At 34.6% G+C, this 13,387-nt stretch overlaps 1 protein-coding gene across 1 annotated transcript in view; it reads right to left on the bottom strand.

Annotated features, from left to right (window-relative positions):
* The window catches only part of CNTLN (centlein), a 337,062-nt gene that overhangs the window by 113,918 nt on the left and 209,757 nt on the right, over positions 1-13,387 (bottom strand). Inside the window, exon 13 of the mRNA XM_061199082.1 lies at positions 11,640-11,740. Within this exon, the coding sequence (XP_061055065.1) occupies positions 11,640-11,740 (101 nt within the window). The remainder of the gene's footprint in view (positions 1-11,639; positions 11,741-13,387) is intronic.

Genomic DNA, 13,387 nt, shown 5'->3' with positions numbered 1-13,387 from the left:
TTAAAGGAAAAAAAAATCATAAAATTCAGTTAATATTATTAGAATTGAAATACATTAAAACCTATAAATATTTTTTTCTTAGAAGATAAATTACGGTGACAAATTTAATATTTTCTTACTGAATTATTTTTGAAATACACATTTCTCAAAGAATCAAAAAGGGGGCAAAAAGAATGCATAAAGCTAAAAGGATACATATCTGTGTTAGTCTGAGATGATTTTGCTTTAAAGTATGCTTGGCTGCTGTAGGTCAGTATGAAACTTTGATTTATCAACAAAGAAAAAAGAAAACAATATTATTCTCTGTAGAGTAGAAATCCTCTTGGTATAAACAGTGACTAACAAGTTTGTTAGAGTGAATTAGGCATTTCTTTTGTCTTTGAAACATGACATATCCAATTAAAACTTCTGTACTCCTGAAATAAATAGAACACTATCCTAAGGATAATAAAAGCTAGAATAGGTAGAATTTGCTACCTGGGGAATATGTACCTTTATCTTGATGATAATCTGTTGGTTCCCAAGTTTCTTTTTCTAGTCCCTTAACACCATGGTGCTGAATTCATTTACAAAACTCTTTCAGCAATATAGAAATAATATGCAAATACAATTCATCTGTTCTAGTCATTTAAATATCTGCTATAGCTCTAAGTAAAATATTTACACTTAAAAATAAGAAAATAGTTCTATATTCAAAGACTGTAGAGTGCTAAAAGTAGCTAAATAACTCCAACAATATAAATGTTGAAGACTGATTTAAAAATGAATTTGATTGCTGCTTTTGTGCTCCTAGGTGTGTGCAAGATTCCCTGGTGAACTGGAAGACCATGTTCACTTGTGGTTTTCTGTTGGAGACTTTGTTTCTCACCTTCACACGTTTTATAAAGAATACATGGCAGCTAGGCCCAGGCCATGGAGAGGAACAAAGACCCAACTCTCTGCCCCTTGATTCCCTTCCCCTTCAAGGATCTCAGGATTGGAAGTGAACCAAGAGGACCTAGTTAGAAATGTACAGTTCTATTTTTGTCCTTTGGTGGATGTGTGAGAATATGCTTCACCTTACTGGAAATTTATTTTAAAAATTGTGGATTTAAATGCTTTACTTTTATTTTTACCACTATACAAATTCGTTCTGATTTATATTCTTTCTCAGGAGTTTCTTCTCTCTCCACTTTTTCTTTTTAACTTTTAACTTTGCCTACTCATAGTTGTTTAAACATTTTTCTCTATTGCTTGTTTTTTTGGTCCCCTTAATTCTCCTGGATTACTTTATAAATTAATGTAAGTTCTTCTGCAACTTTTTCTCCCTCTTTTAGCTATTTTAACAAATTATTATTAAAAATCTATTATCATTATAAGGGGTTGCAGAATATGCCAGCCTAATATATGCCACTTTGGTATATTGATTATTTTCAGCAGTAGGAACTTAAAAAGCTGCAAATGCAGGGAGAGGCTTTCTCTGAACTCCCCTTATCTGCCAGAAGACCCTCCAGAAGGACTTGAGTGTTATTACCCACTCCCCTAAAGTTTCATCAACCAGAGAAGATGAACTCTTATCACAGGAGAGGAAACTAGAAGTCCACACTACACCCAGACAAGCTTTACTACAAACTATCATTCCTCTCAGCTAGTCTTCTATGGGCCCATTCATCTTTTCTAAAATCATTTACTCTCCCCTAAGAGGCCTACATCCCTCCTCCTCTCTCCCTATTAAGACAGTATGTAATCCTGAATTCTAAAGCCACCTCTTTGAGTACTCACTCTTCCCTGGGTTTCTTCCATGTGTATATCATGAGGTATAAACATTAATAAATTTCTGGTTTTCTCTTGCTAATCTGTCTTTTATTATAGGGGTTTCAGCTAAGAACTCAGAAGGGTAGAAGGAAAATTCTTATTCCTCCCCTACAATTATACTTTTACTCATCTTAATATGATGCTTCCTACACTATCTTAAAGGTCTGTTTGTGATTGTATCAACTTGGGATATAAAGAAAGGAGAATAGGTATCTTGTGTATTGGCAATTTCCTAAAAAATATTGAAACCGAGCAGGACCCTGTGGAGGCTCCTGGGTATGAAAGCCTTTCTGCGTCCCCCGTTCCTTGTTTGTAGAGAACAGACTCCAGCCTCCATAACCTTCCCTGAGTCCCAAAGGGCAGATTCAAATAGTTGCTAATCACAGAAGGGAGGGGATGCAGAGACAAGGGAGGAGTAGCCAAGAAACGATACTGCAGCCTTGTGGCAGGATCCTGGTTTCACCTCAAGGGATACACACAACAGTATCTTTAAGCTCTTTACAGAACTAAAACCCCCAACAAATGGAAGATGTTAGCATTCTTCATTCCAGAGAAGACCCGCTGAGGCCAGATTAAAGGAACCATAGAAGCTCATCAAGAGATGGCCTGAGACCAGATTAAAGGAGTGCAGGCCCTGCACACACCCTAATCTTATCGGCAAACTCACCCCTGAACTATTGCTATAAAAGTCCTCACCAAATCCTCCCAGGTTGGGACACACGGTTTTCAAGGGCAGGAGCCCACTGTGTCCCCCTTTCCCTGGCAAAGCAATAGAGCTATTCTTTTCTACTTCACCCAAAGCTCTGTCTCTGAGATTCAACTGGGCACCAGGGCACAGAGGCCGAGTTTTTGGCATCAATATTACTATTTTTTCTTCACTTTTAGGAAAAGTGAATATATTACTTTAGAGGGTACTTGCCATAACATACAGTAAGAAATATATATTTGGTCTTTTTCCCTGGCTCCCCACACAGAGCTTCTAAAGTCCTTGGAATTTCATGAGTGATACAGGTGAGAGGATTATTTTCTGTTATTCATAACAAGCCCCTTTGCACAAGGTTCCCCATAAATCTATTTTCCTTTATATTTCACTTCTACTTAACACAAGCTGGATATAAAAATGTTGTTGGGAGACACCAACAAAAGTTGCAGGGTGCAAAATTAATACACAGAAAACTCTTGCATTTCTATACACTAATAATGAAAGATCAGAGAGCAGAATTAAGGAAACAATCCCTTTTATCATCACATCAAAAAGAATAAAATACCTAGGAATAAAATTACCTAAGGAGGCAAAAGACTTGTACTGAGAAAACTATAAAACACTGATGAAAGAAATCAAAGATGACACAAACAGATGTAAAGATATACCATGTTCTTGGATTGGAAGAATCAACATCGTCAAAATGACTATACTACCCAAGGCAATCTATAGATTCAATGCCATCCCTATAAAATTATCAATGGCATTTTTCACAGAACTAGAACAAAAAACTTTAAAATTTGTATGGAAACACAAAAGACCCCAGATAGCCAAAGCAATCCTGAGAAAGAAAAACGGAGCTAGAGGAATCAAGCCCCCTGACCTCAGACTATACTACAAAGCTACAGCCATCTAAACAGTATGGTACTGGCACAAAAACAGAAATAAAGATCAATGGAACTGGATAGAAAGCCCAGAAATAAACCCATGCACCTATGGTCAAGTAATCTACAACAAAGGAGGCAAGAATATACAATGGAGAAAAAACAGTCTCTTCACTAAGTGGTGCTGGGAAAACTGTACAGCCACCTGTAAAAGAATGAAATTAGGACATTCTCTAACATCATAATACACAAAAATAAACTCAAAATGGATTAAAGACCTAAATTTAAGACTGAATACTTAAAACTCTTTGAGGAAAACATAGGCAGAACACACTGTTACATAAATCACAGCAATATCTTTTTGGATCTACCTCCTAGAGTAATGAAAATAAAACCAGAAATAAACAAATGGGACATAATTAAACTTAAAAGCTTTTTCACAGCAAAGGAAACCATAAACAAAATGAAAAGACAACCCACAGAATGGGAGAACATATTTGCAAATGAAGCGACCAACAAGGGATTAATCTCTAAAATATAAAAACAGATCATGCAACTCAATATCAAAAAAACAAACAACCCAATCCAAAAATGGGCAGAAGACCTAAATAGACATTTCTCCAAAGAAAACATACACATGGCCAAAAAAGCACATGAAAAGATGCTCAACATCACTAATTATCAGAGAAATGCAAATCAAAACTACAATGAGGTATCACCTCACACTGGTCAGAATGGCCATCATCAATAAGTCCACAAACAATAAATGCTGGAGAGGGTGTGGAGAAAAGGGAACCCTCCTACACTGTTGGTGGAAATGCAAATTGGTACAACCACTAGGGAGAACAGTATGGAGGTTCCTTAAAAAACCAAAAGTAGAACTACTATATGATCCAGCAATCCCACTCCTGAGCATATATCCAGAGAAAAGCATAATTTGAAAAGATACATGCACCCCAAGGTTCACTGCAGCACTATTAACAATAGCCAGGACACAGAAGCAACCTAAATGTCCATCAACAGAGGAGTGGATAAAGAAGATGTGGTACATATATACAACGGAATATTACTCAGCCATAAAACGAACAAAATAACGCCATTTGCAGCAACATGGGTGGACCTAGAGACTGTCATACTTTGTGAAGTCAGACAGAGAAAGACAAATAACATATGATATCACTTATATGTGGAATCTAAAAAAAAGATACAAATGGACTTATTTACAAAACAGAAATAGAGTCACATATGTAGAAAACAATCTTATGGCTCTGGGGGTAAAGGTGGAGGAAGGATAAATTGGGAGATTGGAATTGACATATACACACTACTATATATTAAATAGATAACTAGTAAGGACCTACTGTATAGCACAGGGAACTCTACTCAATATGCTGTAATGGCCTATATGGGAAAAGAATCTAAAAAAGAGTGGATATATGCATATGTATAAATGATTCACTTTGCTGTACACTTGAAACACAACATTGTAAATCAACTATACTCCAATAAAAACTTTACAAAAAGAATAATCCAGAATAAATAAAAATACACAAAACAAAATATACTATGAAGGCTCCCACTGACCTAAGATGGAACAATCTGAATATTGAAAAGAATAATGCCTTCAATGGATAAAAAAAACTTTAAATATATCAACAAAAGTTCTGAGTTTCTAACACTAACAAAAGCCACCAACTCATTGATCACCTTTGGAGGATGCTAGGTCATCAAATGAAAATTGGTAAAGAGGAATAATCAAGATTTTTCCTGCCTTTCCTGTACAAACTGTATTTCAGGATAACCAAATAGTTATCCATATTCTTCTTTATAGAATTCCAGATAAAAAGTGCACAAAAAATGCTAAAATCAGAAAATTGCTGTGTTGCAACCCCAAATGAAATAATGAAATTTGGTAACAATAATGAATGGATGCTAAAACCATTAAATGAAACATTGACTGGGAATTTAATAATAGGGGGATTAGGCTGAAACCACCTGAAGTTCCTAATTAATCTTAATATTATTAAAAGTGGGATAAACCAGAAAAAAAAAGAACATGCACCCCAATGTTCACTGCAGCACTATGTACGATAGCCAAGACATGGAAGCAACCTAAATGTCCATCGACAGAGGAATGGACAAAGAAGATGTGGTACATAAACACAGTGGAATATTACTCAGCCATAAAAAAGAATGAAGTAATGCCATTCGCAGCAACATGGATGGACCTAGAGATTATCATATTAAGTAAAGTAAGTCAGACAGAGAAAGACAAATATCATATTACTTATATGTGGAATGTAAAAAAATCATACTAATGAACTTATTTACAAAACAGAAACAGAGTCACAGACTTCAAAAACAAACTTATGGTTACCAAAGGGGAAAGGTGGGGGGTGATAAATTAGCAGTTTGGGATTAACATTTACACAGTACTATATATAAAACAGATAATCAACAAGGACCTAGTGTTATAGCACAAGGAACTCTACTCAATACTATGTAATAACCTATATGGGAAAAGAATCTGAAAAAAAAATGGATATATGTATATGTATAACTGAATCACTTTGCTGTACACCTGAAACTAACACAACATTGTAAATCAACTATATTCCAATATAAAATAAAATTTTTTTAAAAAGTTAAGTTTCTGTCAATTTATGTCAGACCCCTATAATAAAAGACAGATTAGCAAGAGAAAACCAGAAATTTATTAATGTTTATACCTCATGATATAAGATGTTATATGTAAGTCTCCTAGTAACCACAAAGCAAAAACCTACAATAAACACACAAAAGATAAACAGACAGGAATATAAGTATATTTATACCACTAAAGAAAGTCATCAAAACAAAAAGGAAGAGAGTAGGAGAAGAATAAAGGAAGAGGGTGGAACTACAAAAACAGCCAGTAAACAATGAACAAAAAAGCAATATACACATACCTGTCAACAATTATTTTACCTGTAAACGCACTAATTCTCCAAACAAAAGACATAGAGTAGCTGGATGAATAAAAAAACAAGACCCATCTATATACTGCCTACAAAAGATGCACTTTAGATTTAAAGACACACACAGACTGAACACAAAAGGACTGAAAAAGATACTCCATGCAAATGGAGACCGGAAGAAAGCTGGAGTAGCTACACTTACATCAGGCAAAATAGGCTTTAAGACAAGACTGTCAGAAGAGACAAAGATGGGTATTATATAACGATGAAGAGGTCAGTCCAACAAGAGGATGTAACATTTGTAAATATTCATGCACCAACATGGGAGCACCTAAATATAGAAAGCAAATATTAAGAGACCTAATGGGAGAAACAGACAGACATACAATTGTTCTGTTCAGATTTTCTATTCCATCATGATTCAGTCTTGGTAGGTGGTATGTTTCTAGGAATTTATCCATTTCTTCTAGGTTGTGGAATTTGTTGGAAAATATTTGTTAAAAATATTTTCCTATGATTCTTTGTATTTCTGTGGTATCAGGTGTAATATCTCCTGTTTCATTTTTTTTATTTTATTTGAGTTCTCTCTCTTTTCTTCTTGGTAAGTATAGCTAAAGGCTTGTCAATTTTATTTATCTTTTTAAAGAACCAGCTCTGAATAGATTTATAACTGATAAGGAGATTGAATCAGTAATCAAAAACCTCCCAGCAAACAAAAATCAGGACCAGACAGCTTCATTAATGAATTCTGCCAAATATTTAAAGAAGAATTAATACCAATTCTTCTCAAACTCTTCCAAAATATATGAGGAGGGAGCTCTTCCAAGCTCAATTCACAAGGCCAGTATTATCCTGATACCAACACCAGAAAAGGACACCACAAGAAAATTATAGGCCAATATCCCCGATGAATATAGATATAATGTCCTCAACAAAATATCAGTAAACAAAATTCAACAATACACTAAAAGGACCATACACTAAGATCAAGTGGGATTTATTCCAGCGATGCAAGGATGGGTCAACATCTGTAAATCAGTCAATGTGATACACCACATTACAAAAAGAAGGATAAAAATCATATGATCATCTCAACAGATGTAGGAATATCTTTTGACTATATTCAACATCCTTTCATGGTTAAAACCCTCAAAAAATTGGGTACAGAGGGAATCTATCTCTACATAATGAGGGCCATATAAGCAAGCCCACAGCTAATATCATACTCAATGGTGAAAAGCTGGAAGCTTTTTCTCTATGATCAGGAACAAGATAAAATGCCCATTCTCACCACTTTTATTCAACATAGTATTGGAAGTCCTAGCCACTTAGGCAAGAAAAATAAATAAAAGGCATCCAACTGGAAAGGAAGAACTAAAACTGTCACTATTTGCAGATGACATGATATAGAAAACCCTAATGACTCCATCAAAAACTGTTAGAACTGCTAATAACTGTAAGAACTAACAAATAAATTCAGTAAATTTGCAGGATACAAAATCAATATACAAAAAGCTGTTCTATTTCTTTATACTAAGAATGAACTATCAGAGAAAAATTAAGAAAACAATCCCTAGGAATAAATTTAACCAAGGAGGTGAAAGACCTGTGTATTGAAAACTACAAGACATTAATGAAAGAAACTGAAGACAAAAATAAATGGAAAGATATTTCATGCTCATTGATTGAAAGAACCAATATTGTTAAAATGTCTATACAGCCCAAAACAAACTACAGATTCAATGCAATCTTTATTAAAATTCCAATGGTGTTTTTCAAAAAAAAAACAAATTCAAATAACCCTAAAATCTGATAGAACCACAAAATACCCCAAATAGTCAAAGCAATGTGAGAAAGAAGAAAAGTTGGAGGCATCACGTACACCCTGATTTCAAACTATATTACAAAGCTAACAATTAAAACAGTATGGTACTGGCATAAAATAGACACATACATCAATGGAACAGAATAGAGAGCCCAGATATAAAAACAAGCTTATATGGTCAATTAATTTACAACAAAGGAGCCAAGAATATACAATAGGGAAAGGACAGTCTCTTCATTAAATGGTGTTGGGAAAACTGGACAGCCACAAGCAAAAGAATGAAACTGGACTACTATCTTATACCATATACAAAAATTCACTCAAAATGTATTAAAGGCTTGAACATAAGATCTGAAACCCTAAAATTCCTAGAAGAAAACAGAGGCAGTAAGCTCCTTGACCTAGATCTTGGGGATGATTTTTTTAATCTGACACCAAAAGCAAAAGCAACAATAGTAAAAATGAATAAGTTGGACTACATCATACTAAACATCTTCTGCACAGCAAATGAGACCATCAACAAAATAAAAAAGCAACCTACCGAATGGGAGAAACTATTTGCAAATCATATATCTGATAATGGGCCAATATCCAAATGTATTTTAAAAACTCATATAATGCAATAACAAAAAAACAAACAATTCAATTTAAAAGTGGGCAGAAGATCTAAACGGACATTTTTCCAAAGAAGACATACAGGCCTAAGTTGTTTTATTGTGCTTTGTTTTACTGTTCTTTGCAGATATTGTGTTTTTCTACTAATTGAATGTTTGTGGCAACCCTCTGTCAACCAAGTCTATTGGTGCCATTTCCAAAAGCATTTGGTCATTTTGTGTCTCTGTGTCACATTTTGGTAATTCTCCTAATATTTCAAACCCTCCTCCAGCAAAAAAGACTATGACCCACTGAAAACTCAGATGATGGTTAGCATTTTTTAGCAATAAAGTATTTTTTAATTAAGGTAGGTACATTCATTTTTTAGACATAATGCTATTGCACACTTAATAAACTACGATATACTGTAAATATAATTTTTATGTGCCCTGGGAAACCAAAAAAATCACATGACTCACTTTATAGCAATATTCGCTTTATTGTGGTGGTCTGGAAAAAAACCCCGCAGAATCTCCTAGGTATGCCTGTACAGATGGCTAACAGATATGTGAAAATATGCTCAACATCATTAATCATGAGGGAACTGCAAATCAAAACCACACTGAGATATCATCTCATACCTTTTAGAATGGCTGTTGTCAAAAAGACAAGAAGTAACAAATCTTGGTGAGAATGTGGAGAAAAGAGAACCCTTGTGCACTATCGGTGAGAACGTAAATGGGTGCATCCACTTTGTAAAACAATATGGAGGTTCCTCAAAAAGATAAAAATAGACCTACCATATGATCCAGCAATTTCTGGGTATTTATCCAAAGAAAATGAAAACACTAACGTGAAAAGATATATGCACCGCAATGTTCACTGCAGCATTATTTACAGTAGCCAAGATATGGAAATAACCTAGGTGTCCATTGATGGATGATAGGATAAAGAAATTGTGATACATATATACATATACACAATGGAAATTATTCAGCCATAAAAAAGAATGACATCTTGCCACTTGTGACAACATGGAGGGGCCTCACAGACATTATGATAAATGAAATAAGTCAGAGAGAGAAAAACAAATACCATATGATGTCTTTCATATGTGGAATCTAAACAAACAAAGAAACAAATAAAAAAGCTCAGAAATACAGAGAACAGATTGGTAGTGGCCAGAGGTTATAAAAGAAATGGCTGGGGCTTCCCTGGTGGCGCAGTGGTTGAGAGTCTGCCTGCCAATACAGGGGACACGGGTTCGAGCCCTGGTCTGGGAAGATCCCACATGCCGCGGAGCAACTAGGCCCGTGAGCCACAATTACTGAGCCTGCGCATCTGGAGCCTGTGCTCCACAACAAGAGAGGCCATGATAATGAGAGGCCCACGCACCGCAATGAAGAGTGGCCCCCACTTGCTGCAACTAGAGAAAGCCCTCGCACAGAAACGAAGACCCAACACAGCCATAAATAAATAAATAAATAAACCCAAAGTTAAAAAAAAAAAAAAAGAAATGGCTGAAGGGAATCAAAAGGTAAAAAGAAAAGAAAAGAAAAAGAATAATAAAAAAAAAGGCCCCATCAGCTTTTCACCCAATGGTCTTAGTAGTCATTAATGATCATTGCCTTGATCTATGGGAAAAAAAAAAGAACTCAATGAAGGAGTAAGCATAAAATATGATATAAATCAATGGTGTAAAGAAGGATTCAAATACTGGCCTTGACAAGTTCACTAGTGAACTAAATAAGAGCAACTGGAACAACAAAGTAATTGGGACAACTCCCAGATGAGTGATACATAAAAATTTAAATATTACATACAAATTATTAAGTATAAATTATTAATTGAATTATTAAGTATAAATTGTCAACACCTAAAAAGCACAGCGGTAACAATTAAGCCGTAGCAAGGTTAAATAAGAAGAAATTCTATCGTATCAACCTTATTTAGTTTTTTTAATGAGGTATCTGAGGATGGATTGAAGTCATATTGTAAATACAGTAATCTTGATTTTAACAAAGGAATAATTTGCAATAGAAATAGATACATCCCCTTTTACTCAACACTCTCAGGCTAGGGGTGAGGCAGGTTTCAGATTTGCAGATCTCCAAGTTTCCTTCTAGCTCTAAGATTGTGATTCCAGGTCAGAACTAAATGACTTCCAGAAAAATGTAATGTCATATAAAAATATAAATGAATTATTGATAGTAAGTACCTCTATATTATCAATAACTCTATATTACCTATAAAACTTTGGACAAACACACCTAGTAAAACTTTGGACAAACACACCTAGTAAAACTTTGTCAATGAATAGTAAAAATGAATATTTTCTCCTTATCAAATATTTCTTTAAAAATTTTAATAAATTATACAGCTGTCTTTTAAGTGTTCTCTCTATTTGATTTTCTCATGAAAGGTGAAAATGTTAATGAGATATGAATGAGTAAAGCAGTGGAAAGAGGGGGAACAGGGTGAGATTCTTAGAAGAAAATGAAAGTAAAACATAAAGAACTGGATAATTGGGCTTCCCTGGTGGCACAGTGGTTGAGAATCTGCCTGCCAATGCAGGGGACACGGGTTCGAGTCCTGGTCCGGGAAGATGCCACATGCCGCGGAGCAACTAGGCTCGTGAGCCACAACTACTGAGCCTGCGCATCTGGAGCCTGTGCTTCCAACAAGAGAGGCCGCGATAGTGAGAGGCCCGCACACCACGATGAAGAGTGGCCCCCGCTTGCCGCAACTAGAGAAAGCCCTCGCACAGAAACGAAGACCCAACAGAGCCATAAATAAATAAATAAATAAATTTAAAAAAATAAATAAATAACTGGATAATTTTAAACTGCTTACATTGAACATTTATCCTCACAAAAAATTACCTTCTCTTCTCTCTGCCATAAATGTATTCAATTCTTGTATTGTTGCTTTATCAACAGACATATGTACTTTAAGTTTATCCAATTCCTCTTGAAGATTCATCCTATGAAAATTAACACAATAAACAATTATTTTAAATGTGTAAGTTAAGGAATAATATAGCAAACATATAAAAGCGGCAAAAATATTTAAAAAATACATGAATTAGACAGTAGTAAAATAAAAGCTAGAGTATATTAATATTAACAAATCCTAACAATTAAAATTGAATTTTAATGAGCATCTGGAAGGTAAAATGTTTCAACTGATTTTTAACTTTGTCTAAATAAACATGCTAAATAGGTAAAACATAAACTGTATAATTAAAAAAATCATCTATCGAGTTACCAGATCATTTTCTAACAGATACGCTATGTAAAATAATAATAAAATTGTTAATACATACCACTGAAAGCCAAGAGAGTAAATCTCTAGATGCCAAGTAAAGACAAAAAACCCTTACTAGTAAAATGGAATTGAGCTACCATGACAAGAGACCTGGATCAAATACTGCCCATGGAAACTTCAGACCTTGAGACCCGAGTGGAGATGAAAGTTTATGTGCAAGGCCCTTCAGGGCTGACAGACAAAACTGGACTAACTGCAGGAAGCTGGGAGACAAAATTTTGCTGAATGAATAGCTGAATATCCGGGCTCATCTGGTTGAAGTTCCATTAAAAAGAGGCTTCTTGCCCTAGTCTGAGAGCAAGACAGAGTCAACCATGTGAGATTAGGATCCTAAGTCTATATTACTGGTTTCAAAATTGAGCCATTATACATTCGCAGAGACCTGAAGAAATGACAGCAATGTAAAAACTGGTTTATGCCCATGTACACTGGAGAGTTCAGGCAGACAATCATCCACTAGAGAGGTGTCTACAACTGAGAGAATGGACAGGAGGAAAACCACCACAGAAAATAATTCTCAAAGATGTCAGGTTTGCAGAGAAGAATAAATGTGAATACGCTCAAAGCCATGAAAGACAGTCTAAATATCACTCCATTCAAAATGGGAGAATGTACAGCAAGGAAAAAAAGATAATAGAATAATTCAAAATGAGTTCTTACAAAATTAGAGTTTTAAAAATGGTGATAAAAAGGAAAAAGAGGTGATAAACATATATTAGAAAGAACAGGGGTTTATGATACAAGAGAAGACAAATAAGAAAAAGAACCAAACACTATATCTAGAAATGCTAATAAACAAAACAACTAAAGGTAGTAATAACAACATAATAATTGAAATTTAAAACTCAGTGGATGGGTTAAATAGCACACAGACAAAGCTAATGAAAATTTGTAAAATTAAAGACAACACAAAGAAACAAACAGAAGGAAATAGTAACTATATATAAAGTGTGTTGGAATGAGAACGCCAGAAAGCATCTAGTAGAAATTATTCAAAGAGAGAATTAAGAAAATGGGGATAAAATATTCAACATACAATGACTGAAAGTTGAGAACCGATGAAAAAGATTAATTAACAGATTAAGAGAGTATCAAAAATTGAAAACAGAATTAATAAAACTATATTCACACTAGAAACATACTGAAACTGAAGGACACCAAAGAAAAAGAGACAACTCTAAAATCAAAAGATTGAGAAAAAAATCAACTAACAAAGAACTCAGGAATGGCAGTAGACTTCTGATATCACAAGAAAAGTCAGATGGAAAATAAGTAATGTTTTCCACATTCCATGGTTTACTAT

Source organism: Eubalaena glacialis, chromosome 9, assembly GCF_028564815.1.
Source record: "Eubalaena glacialis isolate mEubGla1 chromosome 9, mEubGla1.1.hap2.+ XY, whole genome shotgun sequence".
In the NCBI taxonomy this organism is placed as follows: domain Eukaryota; kingdom Metazoa; phylum Chordata; class Mammalia; order Artiodactyla; family Balaenidae; genus Eubalaena; species Eubalaena glacialis.
Note: the sequence above shows the minus strand (reverse complement) of the source record. Positions and strands in the feature narration are given on the sequence as shown.